Source organism: Rhinopithecus roxellana, chromosome 2, assembly GCF_007565055.1.
Source record: "Rhinopithecus roxellana isolate Shanxi Qingling chromosome 2, ASM756505v1, whole genome shotgun sequence".
Lineage (NCBI taxonomy): Eukaryota > Metazoa > Chordata > Mammalia > Primates > Cercopithecidae > Rhinopithecus > Rhinopithecus roxellana.
The window spans coordinates 83,138,667-83,164,075 of record NC_044550.1 but is presented as its reverse complement, the minus strand read 5'-3'; the positions used below and the strand labels follow the sequence as shown (position 1 = coordinate 83,164,075).

The following is a 25,409-nucleotide window of genomic DNA, read 5'->3' as shown; positions in this document are numbered from 1 at the left end:
CCCAGGAGGACATCAAGATTCCTCAAAAGCACTCATCTGAAGTGCAGCAGCTGGCCAACTACTTCAAATCTTAATCATGGGCTGAGTCCTAAGACTTAAAACTTTAGGATTCTATAACCATACATAATCTATAATTTTATAATCTTGCGTGTAAATGAGTCTGATGTTTACCATGGCCAGCAGGGAGAGCAGTGAGACTTTCCCTGAAGTATCACTTTTTACTACTAAGATCCTGTCTTAGTTCATCCAGGTTACTGTAAAAAAAATACCACAAACTGGGTGGCTTATAAACAATAGAAATTTATTTCTGACAGTTCTGGAGGCTTGGGAAGTCCAAGATGAAGGCAGATTCAGTGTCTGGGAAAGGCCTGCTTTCTGGGTCATAGATGGCTGCTTTTTGCTGTGTCCTTACAAGGTGGAAAGGGCAAGGCAGCTCTCTAGGGCCTCTTTTATAAGAGCACTAATTCATTCATATGGGTTCCACTCTCAGGACCTAATCACTTCCCAAAGTCCTATCTCCAAATACCAGCACCCAGGGGTTTGGATTTCAATATACAAATTTTAGGGGCACAGAAGCATTCAGATTATCATGGACCCAGAGTGCTTTAAATACATTACCTCAATTATCTTAATAACATATCTCTCATTTAGGCAAGGGCAGAAATTATTGTTCTTTGTTTTGTCAGTGTATCTTCCTCAGTCCATGGAGTTCCTGTCTATGAGGATAAATTAAGGCCTTGTCCAGCTTTAAAAACTGTACTTATAAGGTCATTACTTGGAATTTCATATTAATCTTCCTTATGAAACAATGGTACAAGTGGCAAGTGTCCACTAGATTTTAACTTCTGATAGGCCAGGAATTGGAATTGTGCATGTCTTATTCATTACCTTATCTTCAATGCCAAGTATTCAATAAATATGTATTGGAAGGAGGGCAATAGAAAAGTAGATGAGTAATGAATGATTAGAATGATTCAAATGACAAATGAATGGTTAGGAGGTTAGGAACTCAACCTGACTCATAACCTCTTACCTTTTATTTGCTATGAAAAATAAATTACAGTTTTTTAATAATATTAAATAAAATAATCATCCTTTTATTGAGACCTATTGTGTATTGTGAATACTACAAAGATTAATCTGACATTGGTCCTTTCATTAAAGATCTTATGGTTTAATAGGGAAAATAGGGTATATGCACAAATAATTAAAATTCAACTTAGAAATTATTTCACAGTTATAATATTTCAAAGGAGATAACTAACATAGAAAACATTTCATTAAATAGAAGTAGATTTTTTGCAATAAATTTTCTACTGAAAGAAAATTTTTAATGTGAGGAGAATGAAAAGGTAGATAGAAACTTCCAGTGTTTCTCAACGGATCTCATACTTACTTCAGTTTTCTTTTCATTTGCGTGGTTCTGATTCTCTGTTGTGTCCAACATCACTAAAAAACTTGCGTATCTTTGCTTTCCTTTGATGTGGTTTATCACTAATACTATGTTTAGCAGCCGTTATTATGGTCTTTATCTGCAGCATATAATAGAGAATATTGAAGGAGATTCTAAAACTTGAAAAGTAGTATAGGATGGTAATTAAGATGAAGAAGCACTAGGGCTGAGTTAAGCATTTTGGCTGTGAAGTCAGGCGGTTGGGTTTTAAACCCTAGTGAACAGTACTAGGACAGTTGATCAAGCAGTTTGAAACCTTTCCTTCTGTGGAACCCTGTTCTCTACCAGTTGTGCAGTCTCCATATGACTGCCAGTCTCCATAGTAGTTAACTCATACTTTCTCCCCAACTACATCTTGCTTACTCTAAGAAGAGGAATGAAAGGAAGCTACCTGTATATCTAGACTTCTTTCCTACTCCCTCTGAAAGACAAAGTAGGTCAAAGATAACTGTTCACACTATAGAAACATATCAGTCTAATTCTGTGTAATTGCAGTCTAAGGAAACCATGTATTGGATGTTGTTTTCATGGGCTCAAGCCCCCAAATTCTGTCGACCATCAGTTTATTTAAATAAGTCCATAATTGGCAGAAAAAGGTCAGTAACACTTTGAGTTTTTACCATTAGAACAACAGACCAAAGCCTCACTTCTCCCCTCTCCAGCCATAAAGGTCAATTGAGCAGCAAGACCTATTGAAACATGTGGAGTGCAAGCTTTGACTGCTGCTGAAAGTCATCCTCGGAGTTCATAGATGACACCATCTTCATATGTGGGGATGGTCACATCATTACCTTGGGGTATTTGACAAACATTGGCCTACATGTTCACCCATTCAGAATCATGTAAGCACCCCCTGAGTAAGTGGGGGCACTGCTAGCTCTTCTCTCAATTGGTTTTATGTGACTTGGTTTCTTAGAGAGCCAGCCCCTCAGCAAGTAGGTTTATAAGGCACTGTGATTATTGGACTGATATACATATATGCATGTGTATACACAAACACATATGTATACAGAATATATACATACCAGGCTCTGTTTCTAGGCTGACTATACGTTCCCTTGATCTGACTGTCTCTCCTATTAGTTTCCATTTCAGCAGTTCTTAAATTCAATAGGTTTGAATTCTCACATCTCTGCATAAGAAACCTTGTTTTTCTGGGGTAGAATAATTTTTATTGAGTAGCTAATTATGGTTACTTGATGCATAATCCCACATAACAGGCATGACTAGCTTTGGAGGTATTATCTTCACTTTATATGAGAAAACCTAAGTTCAGAGAGATTTTGTCCCTGGACTGAGACTGCACAACTGGTAGAGAACACAAGGTGCTTTCAGTCTGGGTCGGCCTCCCCCCCAGCCCCTTTTTTTCTTTTTTTTTTGAGGCGGAGTCTTGCTCTGTCGCCCAGACTGGAGTGCAGTGGCGCAATCTCGGCTCACTGCAAGCTGCGCCTCCCGGGTTCACGCCATTCTCCTGCCTCAGCCTCCCAAGTAGCTGGGGCTACAGGCGTCCGCCACCTCGCCCGGCTAGTTTTTTGTATTTTTAGTAGAGACGGGGTTTCACCGTGTTAGCCAGGATGGTCTCGATCTGACCTCGAGATCCGCCCGTCTCGGCCTCCCAAAGTGCTGGGATTACAGGCTTGAGCCACCGCGCCCGGCCTGGCCTCCCCTTGAATGCTCCTTCCGGTTTATGCTTGCTAAGCATACCTTTTGGGAGACACAGTTGTTTTTTTTTTTTGTTTTTTGTTTTTTTTTTTTTTAGACGGAGTCTCGCTCTGTCACCAGGCTGGAGTGCAGTGGCACTATCTCGGCTTACTGCAAGCTCCGCCTCCCAGGTTCACGCCATTCTCCTGCCTCAGCCTCCCGAGTAGCTGGGACTACAGGCGCCCGCTACCATGCCGGGCTAATTCTTGTATTTTTAGTAGAGACGGGGTTTCACCATGGTCTCGATCTCCTGACCTCGTGATCTGCCCGCCTCGGCCCACAGTTTGTTTTAAAACATATTATCAGCACACAGTTACTTTTTCTTGAATATTATATCCTAAGTAACATAGGTAAGAGGAAAAAGAAGTGGGCGTAATAATTGCCTTGAAGAAACTTAAAACTTATTTGGGCAAACAAGAATCAAGAATATGGAAGAAATTTAGAGAAGAAATTGACTGCTAAACTGTGGTTCGAACTGAGCTTAATAGGAGTTCACAGAAGAGAGAGGTCCAGGTCAGCGAAAGAGATCCAGGGGCAGCTTTCAAGGCTGCAGTCATCATTAGTAGTTGTATTAGACTAGTATTACTAGTCAGCCTAGTAACTGGCTGTCTATGATAGAAAATTCTTCAACTTTTGATCCCATCACTATGAACAGAAACAATGTATACAGCCATTAGTGTCATATACAATGATTATTTTTTATAATTTGTTTCCAATTATGGTTGCATAATTAATGGACACACGTGTGAGATGTGATAATAAAACCTAAACCACTTGAAAAGAAACTAGCTATCTGATTGTCTTAGTTACTTCACATTGAGTCAGTTTCTCTACCTTGTGCTCAGTGGTGTTTGTTCTAAAGCAAGTGAAGACAAATCTCCTCTTGAAGCTGAGGGTAACTTCTGACTACGGGAAGGGAAGCACCTGGTAAGCAGTTTTCAAATGCCCGAGAGGTGACAGAGGTGACATTGATAAACTTCCTCCCCCATTAAGGACTAATGTCCCAAGAAGGCCAGTTGCATTGCTGGTCTGGGACTTCTCAGACTTCACTGAAGTGAGCTGGAGACATGGGATGAGTTGGGGCAGTCTTGTCCTAGCCAGGCTTTCCCCTTGCCCTTTAGTTCTTTCTTCAGCACCAGCTACCGGGGGTGCTCCTTGACAGGGTAGGGTCGATCCAGAGTTGGAAAGACACTGGTTCCTTGCTACTCCCTTGCCTATTGGTAACCAAGCTGGAGGAACTTAATCATGTGTTCTCCTTAAGAGAATATTTAGCAATAGCAGGTCCTTTGGTTCCCAAACCACACTCAGGATTGACAAGACCAAATCCTTTGGTCAAAAATTAGGGAGCAAAGTTTGGTCCTAGAGGCCTCTGAGTATCTCTGCCTCCAGCCCTTCATGGCGTGGAAGCTCAATTCCTCACAGCTTTCCTCTTTCCTCTAGGTTAGAATAAGCCAATTTACAATTCAATTGGCCAGAGGATGCAGACTTGCAGTTATAAGCCAGTAAGTTCTGGACACTGAATGTACAGCATCGTTACTGTAGATAATAATAATGTATTGCATATTTAAAATTTGCTAAATGATTAGATCTTAAATATTCTTAAGATCATACACAAAAAGGTAACTATGTGAGGTGATGGATATGTTAAATAGCTTTATTGTAGTAATCATTTTGCAATATATACATATATCAAAACATCATGTTGTACACCTTTAATAGATGCACTTTTTGTCAATTATACCTCAATAAAACTAAGAAAAGGACAATAACTAGCATATAAACAAAAAGAAAAGTGAAGCCATGTTTTATATAATGTTTTTATATTTATAAAATCTACTAAGCCTCTTTTGTTCTTTATTTCTCAGAGAGGGAAAAAGACTGTGAATATAAATATTAAAAAAGATAACTTCCTCTCCTAAATGTATACTTTCCACACAATAACCCAACTTGAGCTTGATCCATGCAACTGAATCAGTATGGCTGTTTAATAGCCATATTTAATTTTGATAAAAATCATAGTCTTTTTAACATTGAGTCTGTCACCTGGTATACATTTACTTGACGATTTTATGTAAGTTTAGTTCACATGTATCCCTGTGAGAGAAGGAGCAGCAGGAATGAAAGAAAAACTGAACTATATGATGTATAGGGAGGGGATTGGGGTCTGGGGAGACTCTTCCTTCTTCTGTTTAAATGTTTATCTTTGTGACAGGAAGGAGATATAGGTATTATGAGTGTGTCTGTGTGTGGGCACAATAGTAAGCAAGCCTTCTTCCCTTTCCCCTTCCCCAGAGCTGGGCTCTGTGGGTGATGTGGAGAGGTGGAAATCAAGCAGGAAGACAACAAATCCTGCTCTATGTCTGAAGCTGCTGCTTTCTGATTTCCTAGCAAAAGAGAGTTAACATTCATAATTCTACAGTATCTACTGTAAATATCTATTCTTATTTTTCCCTGAATGTAGTGCTAATGAAAGTGAAGGCCAATCATCAAGGGTGAATTATTTAATACAATAATATTTTAATAGCTGGGAAGAGACACAAATAGTGGAGATGCCTGTGGCTAATGGATTTCCCTGATAGGAGATAAAAGGCTGATTACACAGCACAGCAAGTGAAGAACTGGTGCATTAATGACAATTTACAGGTCAGCTCACTTACAGGAGTGATTTAAAATGCACCATCTGTTTTCTAACTGTAGGTTGATAACTGTAATTCTACAGACAGTCAACATCTCTTCATCAAGAATTGTTACCTATTTGTCTTTCTGAGTATGGTTAGTTTGCCCCATATTATTTTACCAAGTGGACCCCCAGATTATTTCCAGATGAAATAGTTTCTAGATTGAATGGGTTGATAACATCCAATCCTGCTTCCACTCAGTGTCTCTCTGCCCAGTTAGAGAATTAAGCCCTGATGTCCTTAGGGCATCCATTGTGTGTATTGAACTAACTTCTCCCTAATGCATCTGCCCTGGCACTAGTTATGTACCATCCTTGGGAGAGTTGAGAAACCAGTCCCTCCAATCATTTTCTGTGTTCTGTGGTTTGTCCCTCCCCTCCCCCAGCAAAATCAGCAAAACAGCACAGACCACTCACCCCACCCACAAAAGCCCCTCCCCCAAATCACAGACAATCCCACCAAAACCTCACCCCTACCCCTTCCACTAAACAAACAGCACCCCCCACCCTCCCCTCCCCCTCCCCCCTCCCTCCCCTCCCCCTCCTCCCTCCCCCCCCCTCCCCCTCATCCCCCTCCTCCCATCCCTTCCCATGTCTTTCACATAGGCACAAAAAGAGGAGTCCAGCTTTGATTTTCACTCATGTCCCCTTTCCCTGTTTCACACTGTACTACCTAAAACTAATGTGTAGTAGAGTGTAACAAGTTAAGTGTGAGGGCTTTGGAGCTACACTTGTGGGTTTAGATTCTGTCTGTCACTTTCTAGCTGTGGTAACCTTGTCCAGGTTGTTTAACTGTTCTGTGCCACTGTTGCCTCTTGTGGAAATGAGGGTAATACTCAGTAAATTCTACTCATTCTCTTATGATCCTACTCAGAAGCGTGGCAGAGACAGAAAAACAGAAGAGTAAGACAGTTTGCAAACGGCTTATTCCAAAAGATATGTTGCTTCTTTTCTCCTTTTGTTTCTCACATGTGTGGAATTTTTTACCTTCAATTGTGCCCTACATGGAAGATATACTGTCCTATTGAAGACTAATTAGCACCAAATATATTCCAAGAAAAAAAAAAGAAAAAAGAAAAAAAGAAAATGAGGGTAATAATAAAACCAACATCAAGGGGTTGCTGTGAGAATTAAATTATTCCACATGCAGTAAGCATTTAAAGCAGTGTCTGCCTCTCAAAAGAAGACATACAAGTGGCCAACAAATATAGTTAAAAAAAAGCTCAACATCACTAATCATTAGAGAAACGCAAATCAAAACCACAATGAGACACCACCTCACACCAGTCAGAATGGCTATTATTAAAAAGTGAAAAAACAACAGATACTGGAGAGACTACACAAAAAAGAGAACACTGATGCACTATTAGTGTGAATATAAATTAGTTCAGTGTCTGTGGAAAGCAGTTTTGGAGATTCCTCAGAGAAGTTAGAACTACCATTCAACCCAGCAATCCCATTACTGCATATATATCCAAAAGAAAATAAATCATGTTATCAAAAAGATACATACACTCACATGTTTATCATTGCAGTATTCAAAATAGCAAAGACATGGAATCAACCTAGGTGATTAGATAAAGAAAATGTGGTACATATACATCCATGGAATACTACACAGCCATAAAAAAGAACAAAATCATGTCCTTTGCAGCAACATGGATACAGCTAGAGCCCATTATCCTAAGCAAATTAACACAGTAACTGAAAACAAAATACTACATTGTTCTCACTTACAAGTGGGAGCTTGGATATTGGGTACTGAGGGACATAAAGATGGCAACAAGAGACACCAGGGACTAATAGAGTGGAGAGGGAGGAAGCGGGCAAGGTTTGAAAAACTAACTGGTACTATGATCACTATCTGGGTGATGGGATAGTCCGTATCCCAAACTTCAGCATCACTCAATATACCCATGTAACAAACCTACACGTGTACCCCTTGAATCTAAAGTAAAAGTTGAAATTATTTAAAAATAAAACAAAGCAGTGTCTGGCACATGGAAGTGCATGATAAATGTTACTACTGAGATTATAGAAGACAACTGGTTGGGAGACCTGGCTGATGATCCTTTCTTGGGTCTGTGAACTAAGTAGAGCTTTGCAGCTTACCTGAGTGAAGTTGGAAGAATGGAATGAAAACATTGGCAAGCTTTTTCTGCCTTCGTATTACAGTCATTCACTAATTGACACACATTCGTTGAACACTCACTATGTACTAGCTTAGTGGTTCTCAAAGTGTGAACCCCCAAGTCAGCAGCAGCAGCACCACTGGGGACCTTGTTAAAAATACAAATTCTCACCACAACTCCCATCCCTCTCCCCAGGCTTTTTGAATCAGACACTGTGAGGATGGGGAAATCAATCTGTGTTTTAACAAGCCCTCCAGATGTTTCTGATGTGCTCACATTTGAGAACCACTGCCCTAGATGTAGAACGTGGTCACTCTGCTGGGCATTGGGACTGTAAATGTGAATGACATAGTGTCCCAACCTTCAGGAGCATAGATTTGTAAGCAAGAACCACCAAGGATTCCAAGAGGTGCAATTCAGATACAGAGAACAGTGGTTCACAAAAGAGAGGGTGGCCAATTCAGCATTTTGGGAGGAGGTTTTGGAAAGAATTCCTGAAGAAGTAATGTTTGAACTGAGTCTTGGAAAAAGACTCAAACTTTTCCAGTTATAAGTGGGGGAAACAACATTCCAGAGACAGGATTGAGTGCATGTATACTTGGTGATGGACAGGCATGCACACCGACTTCAGCTTTTAAAAAGCAGCAGCTTGACAGGAGGGGTTTTTGTGTTTTTGTCTACTGTTGTATCTGCAGTGTCGAGAACATGCCCCTAGCTCACAAGAAGCACTAAGTAACTACTTGAATGATTGAATGCAAAGATCCTAAATTGCCACATACTGAATTTTCATGAATGATTTCTTCTCAGCATAGGATAGTAAAACAAAGAAACCAAGCTAATGGTGAGTTTCCTCCTTTAAAGTACTACATATTTCTGCAAGAAATTAGCCAAGGACTGGATTGTTTGCTTAACATGCTATATCTTAAACCATGGGTTGGCAGTATGAGACATACTACTTTTAAATCTGCCACGGTACTCAGTGAAGCCCAGGGCACTTGGTTGATACAACCTTCTGAACCTGAAAACTTCACCTGCAAATTACTGCTGCTTCTCATAAACATACTGATCTTTACAATAGAAACCACAACAGGTTCCCTATTAAAATATGAAGAACCAAATACCCCAAGCAGCATATTTCCTTCTGCTTTAGTTAAAATCACCTCTGCATGCAGAATTATTGGGTTTTGTGTCTCTCTAGTCCTGTCCTCACAGGCTGCGCTGTGCCAGATGCTTGCTGTTCTGTCTTCTGGATGCCAGGGCATCCTTCATAGCATCAGAAACTTCCCCAGGGGTCCTCTGCATCTTCATACTGACCACAGTGACAGATCTGGTGGCCAATTCAAAAGAAAGGACTTATGCCAAACTAGACTCCAGTACTGAGGTTTCTTTCCTTTCAGAGCCACTTCTAAGGGAGCCATCCTGAGGGATTTTGTCCCCAGCATCCCTGCCATACCTCGTCTGGCTTCGTGTACCCAGTTAATTACATCCCTGAGTAGCTTGCTCTGATCTCTGATCTGACAGAGCCTCAGAGGAAGGCTGCTGTAACCTCTGTTTCCAATCAAGTGGATCAGAAAAGGGACCATAGAGATCATGGACAACCTCCTCAACCCATAGCCTTGTTCCACTGTCTTCTAAGAACATGCAGTTTCCAAACATTGAATATGCCAATGGTCTGGTATGCGAAGGATGGAGACATTATAAATATATATTTTTTAAAACCCAAGTTGAAATGGGTTTTTCTTTATTTTGGGGTGCTTAAAGAGAGAATATAGCTTTGAAATGGTTATTCATTTAAAAAATTTAAAAACCTAATAATTAAAGTTGAGATAAAAAGAGGAGCCAGGGATATGTGAGATCACTGAAGCGATTTCAGGCAGGAAATGTCGCCTTTTACATGAAGATTATAGCTTAATTTTGCTACCTCTCTCCAAGTTCTGTAAAACTTAGGAACAGAGCATTGAGCTGGACCTTCTTGAACTTGAAAACCTTGTTCTTTAAAGTTTATTTTTCTATTCATCCAGTGCCTCAATTTCTCTGTAGAATATATTTTTTCTTTATATCAGTCCTTGCACCAGGAATATCCTTAGGGTTAATATTTGTGGAGAGAATGTATTTGTTAAGCACCTTGTGCTTCAGAGACATAGTTGCTTTAAAATAGAGCTTAATTATTAGCTTTTAATGTTTTGGTTTTGCATAAAAAGAAACATCTAACAGCCATGCGACATTTAACACACCAGGAATCCTGTTTGTTCTTTACCAGTTTCACTTTTTCTGTTTGTCTCTCTTCGGTTTAGTTTATATTGGTTGTGGAGAAAAAGGGCTAGAGACCACCAATTTTTATGCGTTAAATAAACAGCCAGTGGTCAGTGTTGAAGCTGGTTTTCAGTGAACACAGGGGCCAGTGATGGGTCAGACATATGTTCTTGGCATTTTGAGTGCATGCAGACTGTGGCTGAAGCTGGGGGACAGAATTTTATATAATATGTCAGATTGGAGAGGAGATTTTGGTAAACCATTCATGCAAAAATCAGTGAAAACACTGCTCCCACACCACTTCATTCAGAGCTATTGACTTCAAGTAGCTAAATGTTTGATTTCTTCTATTTGACATTCTGTACTCTCAGTCATCACTACTTCCATGTCCTTTCACAAAAATTATTTTCCAAACGATATTTCCAAGTGTAACTAAACTTAGGGAAATATGAAAATTTAGGTTTAGTCTGCAGGGGAGAGGCGAAAAGTAAGTTCCAAGGGCCAATTATCAATGGTTTGGTAAATCTGGTTGCAAAATGAACCTGTGAAAGAGAAAAACATCTATTGTTTGTCCAGAGAAGTTTGAAAAACAGAGGAAGTTTTGACCAACACTAAAAAGTTCATGGGAAGACTTAGCAATTCTTAGTGATGGAGGCTTCCATGAGTGTGTTACTGTGTGTGTAGATAAGCACTCTTGTGCTGCAGGGAATAGCATCTTAATGAACCTGAAATTGTAATTGTTAGCAAAGAAAGAATCAAAAAATTAGGAAGAAGAAAAATAGGAATTATAAACAGTGTTAAAGCATACAAATTTAGGGGAGCTATATTGAAATTTTAAGTTGAAAAATAAGTTATGTTTCAGGATTTCCCATTTGCTAGACCTCGTGTAAGAAAAAATTCTACGGGATCTGAGATTCATTATCTTTGTTTTGAAGGAGTCAGAAAGTTAGAAACTATTTCATTTGCATAAATAAAAATGTTATCTTGATAAGGCAATGAGACATTTATTTTAGATGTCTACAGACAGGTGAAATAAAAATCACATAAACTGTAATTGTTGATGAAATATCATGCCATATGATTATAGACTGTATGAACACAGAATGACTTTCCTAAAATAATAAGCAATTTAGGTTGATTGCAAATCAATATTTTTCTCAATCTTAGTCTCCCAATAAAAGTTATATTTTAAAATACTTAACAGTTTTTTGTGTTGAATTTAGAAAATTAGAGGTAACTCCATTTATTCTTTGTAGATAGCTACCAAATTTTTGGTGCACCTGAGAGAATCTATTTATTGCATTATTTGTAAACACTAATGCTTGATAACTGATTCAAAGTAATTCTAACTTCTAGTTTCTTGTTTTACAGCTTGGTTCATCTTCTTCTGTGCCTTTCACATCTATTTTTTCTCAGCTTTTTATGACTGTTGTGGTTCCTCTCATCATTGGACAGGTAAGGCCTCCAATTCTATCTGATCTTTTCTTTACAGATCAAATTGTGAAATCTTACATAATGTCAGAGCAGTTGAGAGAAAGGATATTCAGAGGGAGAAGATAAATGAAAATATGAAACTAAAAACAGAAGTTTCATCAATCACAGTATTCTCATCTTTTTTACTTTTTAAATTAATACTAATCTGCTTTGCAGTTAGCTGTATACAGGGACCCCTGCTAGGTATATATAGGGACTTCTACACAGAGTCTTGATTTTTTAAAAATTTATTATCTCCTCTTTGTAGCTGTGTAGCTACCTTGAAAACATCTAGCAAGTCTTTAACCTTATTCTACAACTTTTGATAAGGTCTCCATGTTTATGACCATCGTTGGGAACAAGCATCTGTCTTTGGTTGGCGATAGACTCCTCCAACAGCAGTTATGTTTGTGACCATGTAATTGATAAACAGTTTAATACTATTATCTCTTAAAGTTTATCTTAGAATATTTAGGGTTTACTTTGTCATTCTTATTCAATTGGACTAATAAAAATTCCATTGTAACTTCTTATAACAAGTTAGTAGTAAGCATATAAGCACACAAATTTTAAAACAAGTGGATTTTTTTGGTTTTTGTTTTTTGTTTTCTGTAAAATCATAGGATACCACAGTATTGGAGTATAGAATTTAATGCACAACTAAAGTGAACAAGTCTTAGGAAAGCAGTATATTAAGAGCAACTAGATTCTAGACTTATTTCTGCCTTTTATTTGCTGTGTTATTATGGGCGAGTTATTTAATCTCCCTAGCTCCAGGTTCATAATTTATTAAATATTATGACAATAATATCTATCGTAAAGGGCTGTTGTAAAGATTAAATGAAATATGCATGCCTGTAAAGTTCTTGGCATAGAACCTAACACAGGTAAGTGCTTTGTAGCTTCTATCATCATAATCATTATTTCCAAATTCCCTCCAAATACTAAACAGGAAACAAGTATTTGAAATATTGAATATAAAAAATGTATGCATAGGCTGGGCATAGTGGCTCACACCTATAATCCCAGCACTTTGCAAGACTGAGGTGGGCAGATCACCTGTGGTCAGGAGTTCATGACCAACCTGGGCAATGTGATGAAACCCTGTTTCTACTAAAAGATACAAAACAATTAGCTGGGTGTGGTAGTGGGTACCTGTCGTCCCAGCTACTCAGGAGGTTGACACAGGAGAATCGCTTGAACCTGGGAGGCAGAGGTTGCGCTCCAGCCTGGGCAACAGAGCTAGACTCTGTCTCAAAAAAAAAAAAAAAAGACAAGAAATGTATGCATAGACATGTAATATTTACATGCTGTCTTAGGTCAGGTTCTCTGGGCAACAGACTCAAAGACAGAGGTTTTTAGGCAGGAAGTTTACAAAGGTGTACCCTTGGGAGCAATAGAGTGAATAAAGTAGGATGGAGCTGATGCAGTCCCAGCAAAGGTCTCAGTAGATCCCATGGGGAACTCTGGAGCTGGAATGACCCCTCAGAGTTGTCCTACCTTAAGGCAAGAGCACCTGGTCTTTATACTCTTACACTGACCAGTCATTAGATACTGGCTTCCCTCCTACCCTCCATGAGGGCTGTGACCTTGGGTGAGTCTGCTCTCTTAGGCTGTGGGCAAGTCCTAAAGAGGAACTCCACTGACATATTTTACTCACCCAACACTCCCTGCTGCTGTGGGTATAAGCACCTGATTCCTGAAGAGAAGGATCTGGGTGGTGCTCCACAGCATCCACAACACATGTGCTAATGTTTTTAAAATTTTATACTTAGAAAAGGGACTAAATTTAGCATAAAATGGGGGATTTAAAAGTGCTTTAAGAATAGCATTTAATTAAATATAAAATGATACTTAAAAAATACTTCTCCCACAGTGCTGATCACATAACAGAGATTCTGAATAAATGTTACATCCCTGCCTACCTCTCTGACCTCTGCCACATTTCCCCCTTCCAGCCTCCCTGGCTTTTCTCAGTTCCTGCTCATTCTTTCTGTTTCGGGTGTCTTTCTGCCTACCCTCCCACCTCAGCCTGTTTCTCATTTGACTCTTTAATGAAGCCTTCTTTAAACCATATAGCTGATATTTCCCTGGTTATTCTTCATTGCAACACCTTGTTTGATTTCTTTCTTGACCCTTCTCACAAAATATACTTATGTTTAGTTTGCTTGTTAACAGTTTGTCTCTGCCATTCAACTGTCAGCTTCTTGAGTACTGGAGCCATATTTGTTTTGTTTATCATTACATTCCCAGACGATAGGTACCCAACAAATATGTGCTGAAAGAGTGAGTGAAATAATGAACAAGCCAGAGTTCTATGATCAGTAAGGGATATGCTTTGTTGGATAGAAGTATAACTGAATCTACCTGTACTTCTCATCTCCACACAGTTTAAGCTGTGGATTATATTAGTTTATATTCATACATATTTTCTTTGTTCTGAAAATAATTCCATCTAATAATTTAAGGCTCATGCATTCTTCTCATAGTAGATCTTGGAAATTCCCCTATTAATAATAAATGCTTGGCTTAAAACATGCAGACAAAATATCTATGTATAGGTTACTTAATTTTGTATGTATAGGGTTATATAATGTATGTAATTTAAAAACATTTATCCTGAAGGAATGATGAATTGTTAGATGGCTCATTCTTCATGTACTCAGTAGTAAATAGCAAAGTATTCAGTAAATTATAAAGTAATAATGGTAGTCAAAAGGTAGTATAGGTAGCTTTTTGTTTTCTCTTAAGTGTTCTAGATACCACAGTTCTTTGATGGCTCTTTTCGAGGAGAAAACCTATATGCTTGCATCTACCTGCCCCTCCTCTTGTATTCTGGTCTTAGGAATTAACAGTCACCACCCTGTCTCCACATCTAGAAACCACCAGTCAGCCTTGCCTCCTCCCTCTCCTTACAGCCATACTCCTTTACCTCCAGGCAGTCACTTCATCCTACCATTTCTGCCTCAGAAATCTTTCACACCTGGCCCCTGCAGCCCTGGCCACACTGCTGGAGAGGATGACACACCTTCATCATCTCTTGTCTAAATTATTGCACCTCCTAAACCTATCTCTCTGCTGTGAGTCTCTTCCAATTCCCATCTAATGTCTTTACTCCCTCCAGAGTAGTCCTAAAACACAAATCAATTCATATTATTCCTCTCCTTAAAAACATCCCCGTGCCTCCCTGTTGCCAATTCCTTGCATGGCCCCAAAGCCCTTCACAGTCTGGCCAACCTGCTTCTCCAGTGCCACTTCCCACCAGTCCTCTCCTTAGGGCTCTGCTTTTCCCATGCTGCATACTCATCATCCTTCACCTGACCATGGCCCTTCACTGCTCTATGCCTTCAACTGTATTGCCAGCAAACTCCTACTCATTGTTGAAGACTTGGTACAGAGGTGCCCTCCAATGTGACGCCTGCCTGCTCTGACCTAGACTGGCCTCGATTAAATTCCACATCTCCCATAGTACTTGATTCATAATATTTATCAAGAAATAATATAATTTATCAATGAGCTTCCTAAAAGCAGAGACTATATCTTCTTAATTCTCCTACCTCCTTGCTTATAGTAACTCTCAGTATATATGTATGTACTTAATCTGTAATTTCATCCTAAGTAGTGGTCTCCATAGGTTAGTATTTATAGGTATACTTAATAACATATTCAAGAGTAGGGTGTAAGATGTATAAAAAGATTGACTGAAGAGAAATTTGAGTTTATCTTCAGGGAGCCCCTAGCAGTAATTTTCCCTAGGTTGCCATTTGTTCAGGATAATATTTTTAGGTCTGTATATAGTAGGTACTCAATAACAATGACTTACTTCTTTCCTAGTCATCACCTGAAAAACATATCTGAAAAAAAAAAAGTATATCTTTTTTAAGGACACTAGTTCAAGAAAAAATAAATTTTTCAAAATTTTATGTTAAAGAAAAGCCATATTTCTAACACCTCCTTTGACTTTAGTCTTTGGATGAACTAACTGTGCTGTAATTGGCCCACAGGTACACTAACATAAACGATAGAGCCACATGTCTGAGTAGACGTTATCATATAAGTGCTGCTGCATGATCCTCAGGTCCTCCAGTACCATGGAAAAGGGGGAGCATTCCACAGGCAGGGTTGCCCAGGGCAGGCAGTGTCACCTCAGCCACCTCCTCCTACAGTCACAGCCTCACAAGGTCGTCTTTGCTTGCAGTGGTATAGATTGTGTGGTACACAACAATGCTGCATTTCGAAGAAGTGCGCCCACCTTATAGGCATCATAGGTTTAAATTTTTTTTTTTTTTTTTTCTCTGAGGCGGAGTCTCGCTCTGTCACCCAGCCTGGAGTGCAGTGGCCAGATCTCAGCTCACTGCAAGCTCCGCCTCCCGGGTTCATGCCATTCTCCTGCCTCAGCCTCCCGAGTAGCTGGAACTACAGGCGCTCGCCACCTCGCCCGGCTAGTTTTTTGTATTTTTTTTTTGGTAGAGACGGGGTTTCACCGGGTTAGCCAGGATGGTCTTGATCTCCTGACCTCGTGATCCACCCGTCTCGGCCTCCCAAAGTGCTGGGATTACAGGCTTGAGCCACCGCGCCCGGCCAGGTTTGAATATTTATTATTAAAATTGTTCTGGCAGGAGGAAATAAAGTATATTAAAGAAGGGATTTTTGTAATACACACAAAAGTGCTACGGGGCTACAGCAGGCCTGTTGGACCTTGATGATCAATCTCAGGCAGCCCACTTCATAGCCACCATACTTGTCCTCACCTACTAAGCTCACATACTCTATTCAGTAATTCTTCAGTTTCACCAAGACCCCAGATTAACTGACCTTTCAGTCACCATCCTCATGACTGTACTTCCCTTCTTACCCAGCTTTGATTCCTTAGTCTGCCATTATAATCCCTCCTTGGCAAATATTCTCAGCTCCTTCACCCTTTCTCCCTTTGATGTACTTGCTCAAAAAGCCCCAACCCTGGTTAAAGCCAACTCTGCCTACTCCACGCGTGCAATGGAGCTGCTCAGATTCCATGGCCTGTCATTCACCTCACTCCCTGGCAGAGCTCTCAGCTTCTTCACCTCTCCATTTTACCTACTTCACTAGAAGGCCCAACCCTGCTTCTACTGGAGCAGCTGAGCTGAGCTTCTCAGAAAGCAATACACATTGGTCTCATCTTGTGTTAAATTCGTGACGCCAAATTTAACGTGTCATCTAACACCTACCAGAAACCCTACCCTACTTCCTTATAATGTTCCTTTTTCTATTCTTCAAAGGGATAGTTACCTTATCCTCTATCTTCAAGTCCCTTTTACCTTCCCAACACTCTCCCACTTGCCCATCGTACTCACGTCTCACTGACTTTGCTTCTGTTTCTCAAACATGCCAGTCTTGTTCCTGCCTTAGACCTTTGCACTGACCATTCCTTCTGCATGAAACACCTTGCCACCTTTCACATCCTCAGAAAGACCTTTCCCCACCCTCTCCTTGGTGGCTACCCAATAACAACTCAGTCACTATCATATCATTTAGTTTAAACTTTGGCTTAGTATGTATCATTATTTTGCCTCGTTTATTTGTTGTTTTGCTTTTTATTTCTCTCTTAAACTAAAATGTTAGTGTCATGAGAGCAGGGACCTTGTCTGCTTAGTTTAATCTCCTGATTAATCTTAATCTCCTCAACTGTGTGATGTAATCTTTGAGGACCCCTATTAGCAGTACACATATGTGCTAGTTCAGAGGAATCAGGTGCACTGCATGTCAGGCTACTTTCACAACTGTAACTAGGAGTGCCGAATTATGAAAATAAACGCTTGTATGGATTGTTGTATGCATCTTTTAAAATGAGGTTTTATCATTACTGGTTAAATAGAAAATGGGAACTAGAGAGAGAAGAAAAGACTAGGAAGTATGAACTGAATATATTTTTCTTAATCTTTTATTGGTGATAAAAGCTTGTATCATTCAACTTGTGATTTATATTTCTGAGAGTGAATTTTTTTTTCTGTTTCCCCATACAATACTTCTTTTTATTTTAAATCATTGTTGACTGACTCTGATTTGATGGGAGGTGTAGTTTGGTCTTCCTCACTGCTTGGCTGCACACACGGCTCCTAGGCCTTACTTTCCTCATTTGTAGAACAAAGTGTTTTATATCTTCTACCCTGAAGGTGCTATGACTCTGAGATAAGATTAATCTTTCTGTAGATGGCTAGGAGATTGTTCCTCTGTCAATCTAGAAAGAAAGAAAATTTGTGCCATCATAGTATTTTCTCTTCTTTTCCAACAAACCTTTTCAATACATCTAAGTGCTTGGGACAAATACTTATTTTGTGCATTATATTTAAGTGGTATACAAATAAACAATGAAGCAGAAATTCTACCACTTTTTATTTTCCACCAACTTGAATATTTTTTAAAGCAGCACACTAAAACCTACTTTTTCCCTATAAATTAATAATAAAAAAGCATATTTATACATTATCATTCATGCATTCTCTGATCTTTCCATTAGTGATTTGTTTCAGTTTGAGATGGGCCTTTCATGTTAAATAGTCTTCCATTAAAGTTGAAGCTAGTGTTATTAATACTAGTAGAGTTTTACACTTATAGCATTATATTAGATATGAACAGTTTTCATTGCTTCACCTGAAAATTGCTTTGAGAGAAAAGTAACAGTGAGGTGTACTGATAAATAGGGATAGAAATATCATCAAACTAAGACTCGGAAATAAGAATAGTGATCATTTACCAGGGACGGGCCCGGTCTGTAAAGCATTTTATATTTATTTAATTACTTAATCCTCAAGACAACTACTGTTATATCACAGACGAGGCACACGGAAAGTAAGGAATTTGCCCAACATCACAAAGTAAGGACTGGAGCCAGGACTCAAAGTCAGGCTCACTGTAGCTCCAGAGTCTGTACTCTGAACTCCTGTGCCATGGTTCCCTCAGGAAATAGGGGTCGTAGTCCTACTCAGCCACCTCCCTAGCTTTTCAACATTTTATGCAAGTTGACTTGGCTCTCTGTGTCTGTTTCCAACTGTAAACTCTGCAGAATAATAGTGTGTGACCTTTCTCATGAGAATGAAATGAAGTAATAGAGGGGAAGAATTTTCAAAGAGTGAAGTAGATAATAAGTGTTCATTGTGCCCATTTATTATTATTATTGTTTATGCTTTTTTGCAAAGTGTTTTCTTTTGAATCTACTCAATATTTAATAAAAATAAGAAAAGTGTTATAGAAATTGGATTTGATTTCATATCTCTGACTTTATATTGCAACAGAATATTAATGTAGAAACAAAACTTTATGAAACTATATGGATTTAGTGCAATAGAGGATAAAAACTGAAGAAACAAACTGAAACTACCTTAAAGAAAAATGTTTTAAAATTCAGACACTTAACATGAAACATTATCTATCCTATATCCTTACTCAAAAATCAATTTATGAATAGGGTAAAGACAGAATAGAAACAAAAAGCTAGGAAATGCTTTAACAAAAAAATTAAGAAAACTAAGATGATGGATATTATACTTTATATCTATCTCAGTGAATCGACATTCTACACCAAAGACATGTCATTTTTACAGGTTTCCAACTTGGAAATCATGCAGGAATTGATATGTGGCTCTGTTTATTAGAAGCACAGAGAGTCAAATTTAAGTTTTCCTTTACCCTTTCCTGCTATTTAATTTAGAATAAGAAAATCAAAGTTTTGAAGGTGAGACAACAAAATAAAAAAGCTTCTGTGGAAGATTTTTTCCTTCTCTCTTCACAGGGAAAAATAAACAGGTTAATGAGGATTTGTCACTTAATTTTGAACACCTACATTTCTCTGAGGTCTGAGGGCAAATGAATTAGTATAGATTCTGAAGGAAGATAGAACTGGCCACCTCACCAGAACGCCTTTTCCCACCTCATCTTGGATTTTCTTTTTTCCCAAGAGAGAATTCTGAGGCATCTGTATCAGGTTGTGTTGATCTAGCTCAAGCAAAGTGTTGTTATCTGTAAGGTTATTAAAGATTTCTATAAGGCAAAGAAGTTTGGAGAATTTTAAAATGACATGAATTCTTGACAAATACAGAATGATTGCATCAAAAGTGTAAGTGGCTAAACTAAGAGAAGATAAGGTTTCCTGGAGTTTATATCCAAAGCATATCTTTGAGGCATGTCAACACTACTTCACCCAGTTTTTGTTTATGAAACATTTTAACGCCTTTCTAGCTACATAGTGCAAAAGCAGCTGCTTTGTGAATTTAATTTTAGAGGAAGATGGAAAAGCTCTGTGCAACCTGGCAAGATATAAAAGGGTTTACTTAGAAAATATAGACAAGTATCACATAAGACTGGAAATGCTGAAAGACAGTCTGCTTTCCCCTAGAGTTACTGTTTTACTTGTACATCTATCCATTCCCAACTTTCCAGTTCTTTTCTTTATTGAGATTAGGTATCCACCATCAATTTATTGGAGTGTTTAGAAGAAAGACATTTTGTCTAGAAGGATTCTGGACCTGAGAGACCCTGTTTCTTGCCATACTGAGGGAGTCCTATTCTACTATGAGACTCTAAGTACTTTGCAATGAAGAAAGAGACTATTAGGTTAGCTCAATCAAATTACAGTTGGCCCTTTGTATTTCTGGGTTCTGCATCTGTGGATTCAACCACCTGCAGATTTAAAAAATTGGGAAAAGACAATAAATAACAATACAATAAAAATAATACAGAATTTTAAAAATACAGTATAACAACCTGCTACAGTATGATACATGTGTAAATAGTTGTATTAGGTATTATAAGTAATCTAGAGATGATTTAAAGTATACAGGAAGGTGTGTGTAGGCTATATGCAAACACTACACTTTTTTATCAGGAGTTTGAATGTCAGTGGATTTGGTATTCACAGAGGTCCTAGAATCAATCCTCTGTGGATACCAAGGGACATCTGTATTGCTCATACAGTTGATTAATTATTACAGATTTGTCTTGGGTTTTAAAGTGGTTTTCACTTACAAGTTGCACCTCATTCATATTTATTTATGTTGTTGGAGAGCAATGCTGGTAGGAGAGGAAGACACTTATTTTTGGAATTGGGATCATGCGTTCTATAACCTATTGCAGAGAGGAACTTTTATGGTGTTTTTAACCATTGTGTATTAAAACAAGATTGAAGGGCAGCAACAATTTCAATAATTTCATGTAATTTCCATTTATTTTATTTCTTAAAGGAGTTGAGTTATATTAAATTTGGGCAGCTACCAGTTTTATACTACCAAACACAATAGATTATGAAATGACCCTTTAAATGAAGTCCCTCTGTAGCCTTCCAATAACCAGCTACCCACCACCCCTGGTGACATATCTGATCATGGAGACATCTGGATACCCATGATACCTATAGCACTATTATCCAAAATGTGTGTTCTAATATGTCAGTCCATAATGCTGTGTGACAGGACTGCTCTTATTTCTCTCTACATCACTGTGTTTTAAATTTAAAGAAAGAAATGAATGCTAGATAAATTACTATGGTTTGGGATCAGGTCTACACTCCCCCTACCTCCCCAAAAATAAACCCCATAATATTTTATAAATCCAGGTGTGGCTTTAATTACAAGATCTACCTTTTAAAAGAAAATTAATTACAATTTTTAAAATATCTAACACACTTTCCACTTATTCCCACCCCACCTAACCTTCAGGGTTTTGTACCTGTACCTGGTACCAGATGGTCAGCTTTCTGCCAAGACACCTTTAATACACTGTCAGTTCACTTCATGAGTCCCTGAGAACAGCTGAAGTTGATCCAACAGCCAGTTGTTCAAAGATTCTATTGAGAGTAGTTTATTTTATTCTTGAGCATCTGTAAAGATATGCTGCATTGCGAATTAAGCCTTTTTAGTGACAGAGTACATGATGACAGAACCCCATCAGCCTTATCAGGAGAAGTTCCCTGACCTCATTATTGCTAATGGATCCATGATAATTCAGCCTGTTGTGAATTCTCATGTTCAATTATGCAGGATAATGAGTGACTCAAAACTTAATATGTCTCAGCTCTCGTCCTTATGATAGGACTTGTACAGCTTCTTTCAAAAGTGAAACAAGGTTTTAAGTAGAGTGGTTCACTTTTATGTCCAAACAGAAGTTATCACTAATATTCAGATGACCTGATTTTAAAATAAGACAGAATTGCTCTATAACTTTATATTTCACTGATCTTTTGTAGGAAAGTTAGGACAGGCTTATTCATTTTTAAGTGTTAATTCTGGAATTCTAAAAGTATGCAAATGGCATTTGTCTTTGGATTCACAAAAACTCTAGATATTCAGAGTTTGAATTATTTAAACTCCCACAACACATGCACTTTTGCTTTTCAAGCATGAGTTATAATTTAATTAAAAACTTCTGGTGCATTGCTAGCATTTTAAATATTAATATGTTCCATGGATCACTTTCGATTATCTACTGTCTTGAAATTCTTGAAGATGTCAGATTTTTAAGATTCCCAAAGTTGCACTTGGAATTGTCTGTTGAGGCAAAAGGGACTGTGATAATTACACACATCCATTAGGATCAGCAGAGGAGATAAACTTTGGGGAGGCTTAATGGGCATGTCTCAGTGACAGCTAGCAAAGAGCATTTGGCATGATTAAGGATGGATTTGAATGCAGTTGAAAATATACTCTCATTATGGACACCCAGTGGAAGTTGCACTACAAATGTTAAATTCCCCAGAAGAAGAGTAGTGTGGCAGGGAAGCTTTGAAATCCACTGTGGCCATCAACCAAATTATTCTCTTTCCTTTATGTCTTTCTCCTGTCAGAATCACTTTGTGATGCCCATTTCAACTCCCTACATCTCTGAAAAGAGGCAACCTGTTGATCTCTGTATTTCAGATTGTCCGAAGATACATCAAGGATTGGCTTGAGAGAAAGAAGCCTCCTTTTGGTGCTATCAGCAGCAGTGTACTCCTCATGATCATCTACACAACATTCTGTGACACGTTCTCTAACCCAAATATTGACCTGGATAAATTCAGCCTTGTTCTCATACTGTTCATAAGTAAGTTGGCAAATGGGATAGCCTGGCTATCCCTCAGTCTCCTCAATAGCAACACGTAGCACTGTGTGTTCTCTAAATTCATGTCTAGTGTTAATTTGACTAGAAATGAATGCTTAATTTTCTATTACATTTACCCAGTGACTTTATTCTGTTATTTTAAAATACATCGGCTTTACACTTACATCTTAATTTCCTTTGTTTTTGAGTCTGCTGCCCCATTTTCTGATTTACAGTAGTTGATGTCAGATGAGAGAAGCCTTAATTTCTGTCAGATGCAAATGTTAGATTGAGCACTGTGTCACCAATTTAGTTTATAATAACTTTAAACTGATCTTATGCCTTACTGTGATTTAAAAACAGGATTTATAATTTATGATACTATTATTTCTAAGCATAATAACTTGGCTGCATTGGTTAAAATATGAATATTTACATCATATTTTCTAATAAAATTTACCCAAAGTAATATCATTTCATTTTGAGAAGCAGCAGACTATAAAAGGCAGGAAACTGCTAAAGCTCAAAAAGCAACCTTTTGTTCTGTTTATCCTATAATCCCAAAGACAACTGTTACTAATGTTGCAATATCAAAGAATCTTTTGTTATTCTAAAGTATATTGTATGCTACTGCATTTGTGATATTTGCTAGAAATATTCGTAGTATAAACCAGCTGTTTCTAAATTGACCAAATTAAATAACCAAATCTTAAAGAGGCTTTATGTTTTCCCTCAATAACAAAGACTGTGTCTGGGGATATTAACAGTAAGAACAGACTGAGTCCCACTAATTTAAATGATTATGTCAGTTTAGAAAGGCATGCTTGTTTGGTTTATTTGTTTGTTTTTCTTTTTTAATTCCTATAAGTAAACTACAGGAACTAAAAGTAAAGTAAGTAAACCTATAGATAAAACAAATATAAGTAAACCTATAGATAAAACAAATATACCAATAAGTATGCTACAAATACTGCTTTCAGAGTGCTAATTTAGATTCAATCTTTTTTTCTTCAGTATTTTCTATCCAGCTGAGTTTTATGCTTTTAACTTTCATCTTTTCAACAAGGTAAGTGATTTGGTATCTCTTGTTATTAGTTTTCTAAATGAGGAATCGTGCTCTCTACTTGGCTGCTATGCCACTACACACATTTATATTTTTTTCTCCTTTTACATATGTTTTTCTCCTGTCTCCCGGACCATTCTGCCTCCCTTCTGCCACCCTCAAATTGTAGACATTACAAAGAGTCTTTCCCTGGCCTTATCTTGTCTATCCACGTCGAGTGCTTAGGCAGGCCCCTCCATTCTACTAGCTTGAACTGTTAGCTTCATACTGATAATTTTCAAGTGTAAACCATCCATTGCAATGTTTTTCCTGAGTTTGAACCCTATTTTTCACTTACCATTTAGATATCTTTACTTGACTGTCTTAACAAGACCTTAGACTTAAGATATTCAAAATGGAGTTCATGTTTTTCCCAAAAACTGCCTCTTTCTCTCCTATTTCTTTCCTTATTTTTAGTGAACCACCATCCTCAGAGTTACTCAAACTGGAATTCTTCACATCACTCTTTTTTAAATTTCTCGATCTGACTTCTGTAATATTTTTTCTGCTCCCAAAGCCACTTCCTTAATTCAGGCTCTTGTTGCCTGTTTCTCTCTAGGTTATTTCAATGGATATCTTACTGATAATTAATTCCATTTCTACACCCAACTTTTGTTATACATTTCATAGTGCTTCCAATGACTAGAATTCTGATCATGGCTCTCTGGTTCAGATATCTTTAGTGGTTATCCAGTGCCTATAGAATAAAGTTTATTTTGGGGGACAAGGTTCTCTAGTCTATTTTCCAGTCTCATGAACCACTACTAGTATTCATGCTGTCTAAGCTTTAGGTTGATGTAAAATCTTTGCTGCTCCCTGGAAAGACCTCATGCTTTCTCATTTCTGTCCCTTGCTTAGGCAGTCCCCATATCCAAATTAGTCTCCATGTCCTGGTTCCTCCTTCCTGTTCTTAAAAGCTTACCTCCAATGCAAACCTTTATTATACATTACAAATATTACTTGAACTTTTGGTTAGAGAAAGTTTCCATAGGGAATGACACAAATAAGAGGTGATTTCTATCTTGCACTGATAACCCAAGTGTCCTCTGGGTGGTACAGTAAGCCAACCTGCATTCAGTTCAAAGAAGAAGGAAGCACTTCCCAAGAGAGTATAGAACAAGGATTCATGGAAATGAGGGGGCCTGACCTGAGCCATACAAAATGGCTAATTGTTCAGCAGTTAGAGATGCCAAGAGAGTTCTTCGTGGGAGAAGAAGCAATAATGCAAATGTGGACACATACAAAAATCAAGATATGGTGAGACAATAGGAGTAGAGGAAGATTAGAAATAGTAGTAGTAACTGGAAGGATAGGCTTGAGCCAGATTGCAAAACCCATGAACACCAGGCCATAGCAATGAGTGACCACAAGGGAAAGAGCCTATGCTGTTTATAAGGCTTGAAAAAGTGTCAGAGCAGTGGATGGTACAGGCCTCACATTAGGCACTTGGTTCTCACAGCACTTGGTATAGCACTAGGCTGATTGTAAATAGTCAATAAAAACTTATTGATTGATGTAATTTGAAGCATTTTCCCAAGCTAGAGGTTGTGATTTATGAAGTAAGAGTAA

The 25,409-nt window shown here is 38.2% G+C and overlaps 1 protein-coding gene across 2 annotated transcripts in view; it reads left to right on the top strand.

Moving 5' to 3' along the window:
• SLC10A7 (solute carrier family 10 member 7) overlaps window positions 1-25,409 on the top strand; it is a 261,442-nt gene that overhangs the window by 199,306 nt on the left and 36,727 nt on the right. For both annotated transcript variants that reach the window (XM_010361375.2, XM_010361368.2), the window contains exons 7-9: window positions 11,588-11,671; window positions 22,576-22,741; window positions 23,753-23,804. In XM_010361375.2, the coding sequence (XP_010359677.1) occupies window positions 11,588-11,671; window positions 22,576-22,741; window positions 23,753-23,804 (302 nt within the window). The remainder of the gene's footprint in view (window positions 1-11,587; window positions 11,672-22,575; window positions 22,742-23,752; window positions 23,805-25,409) is intronic.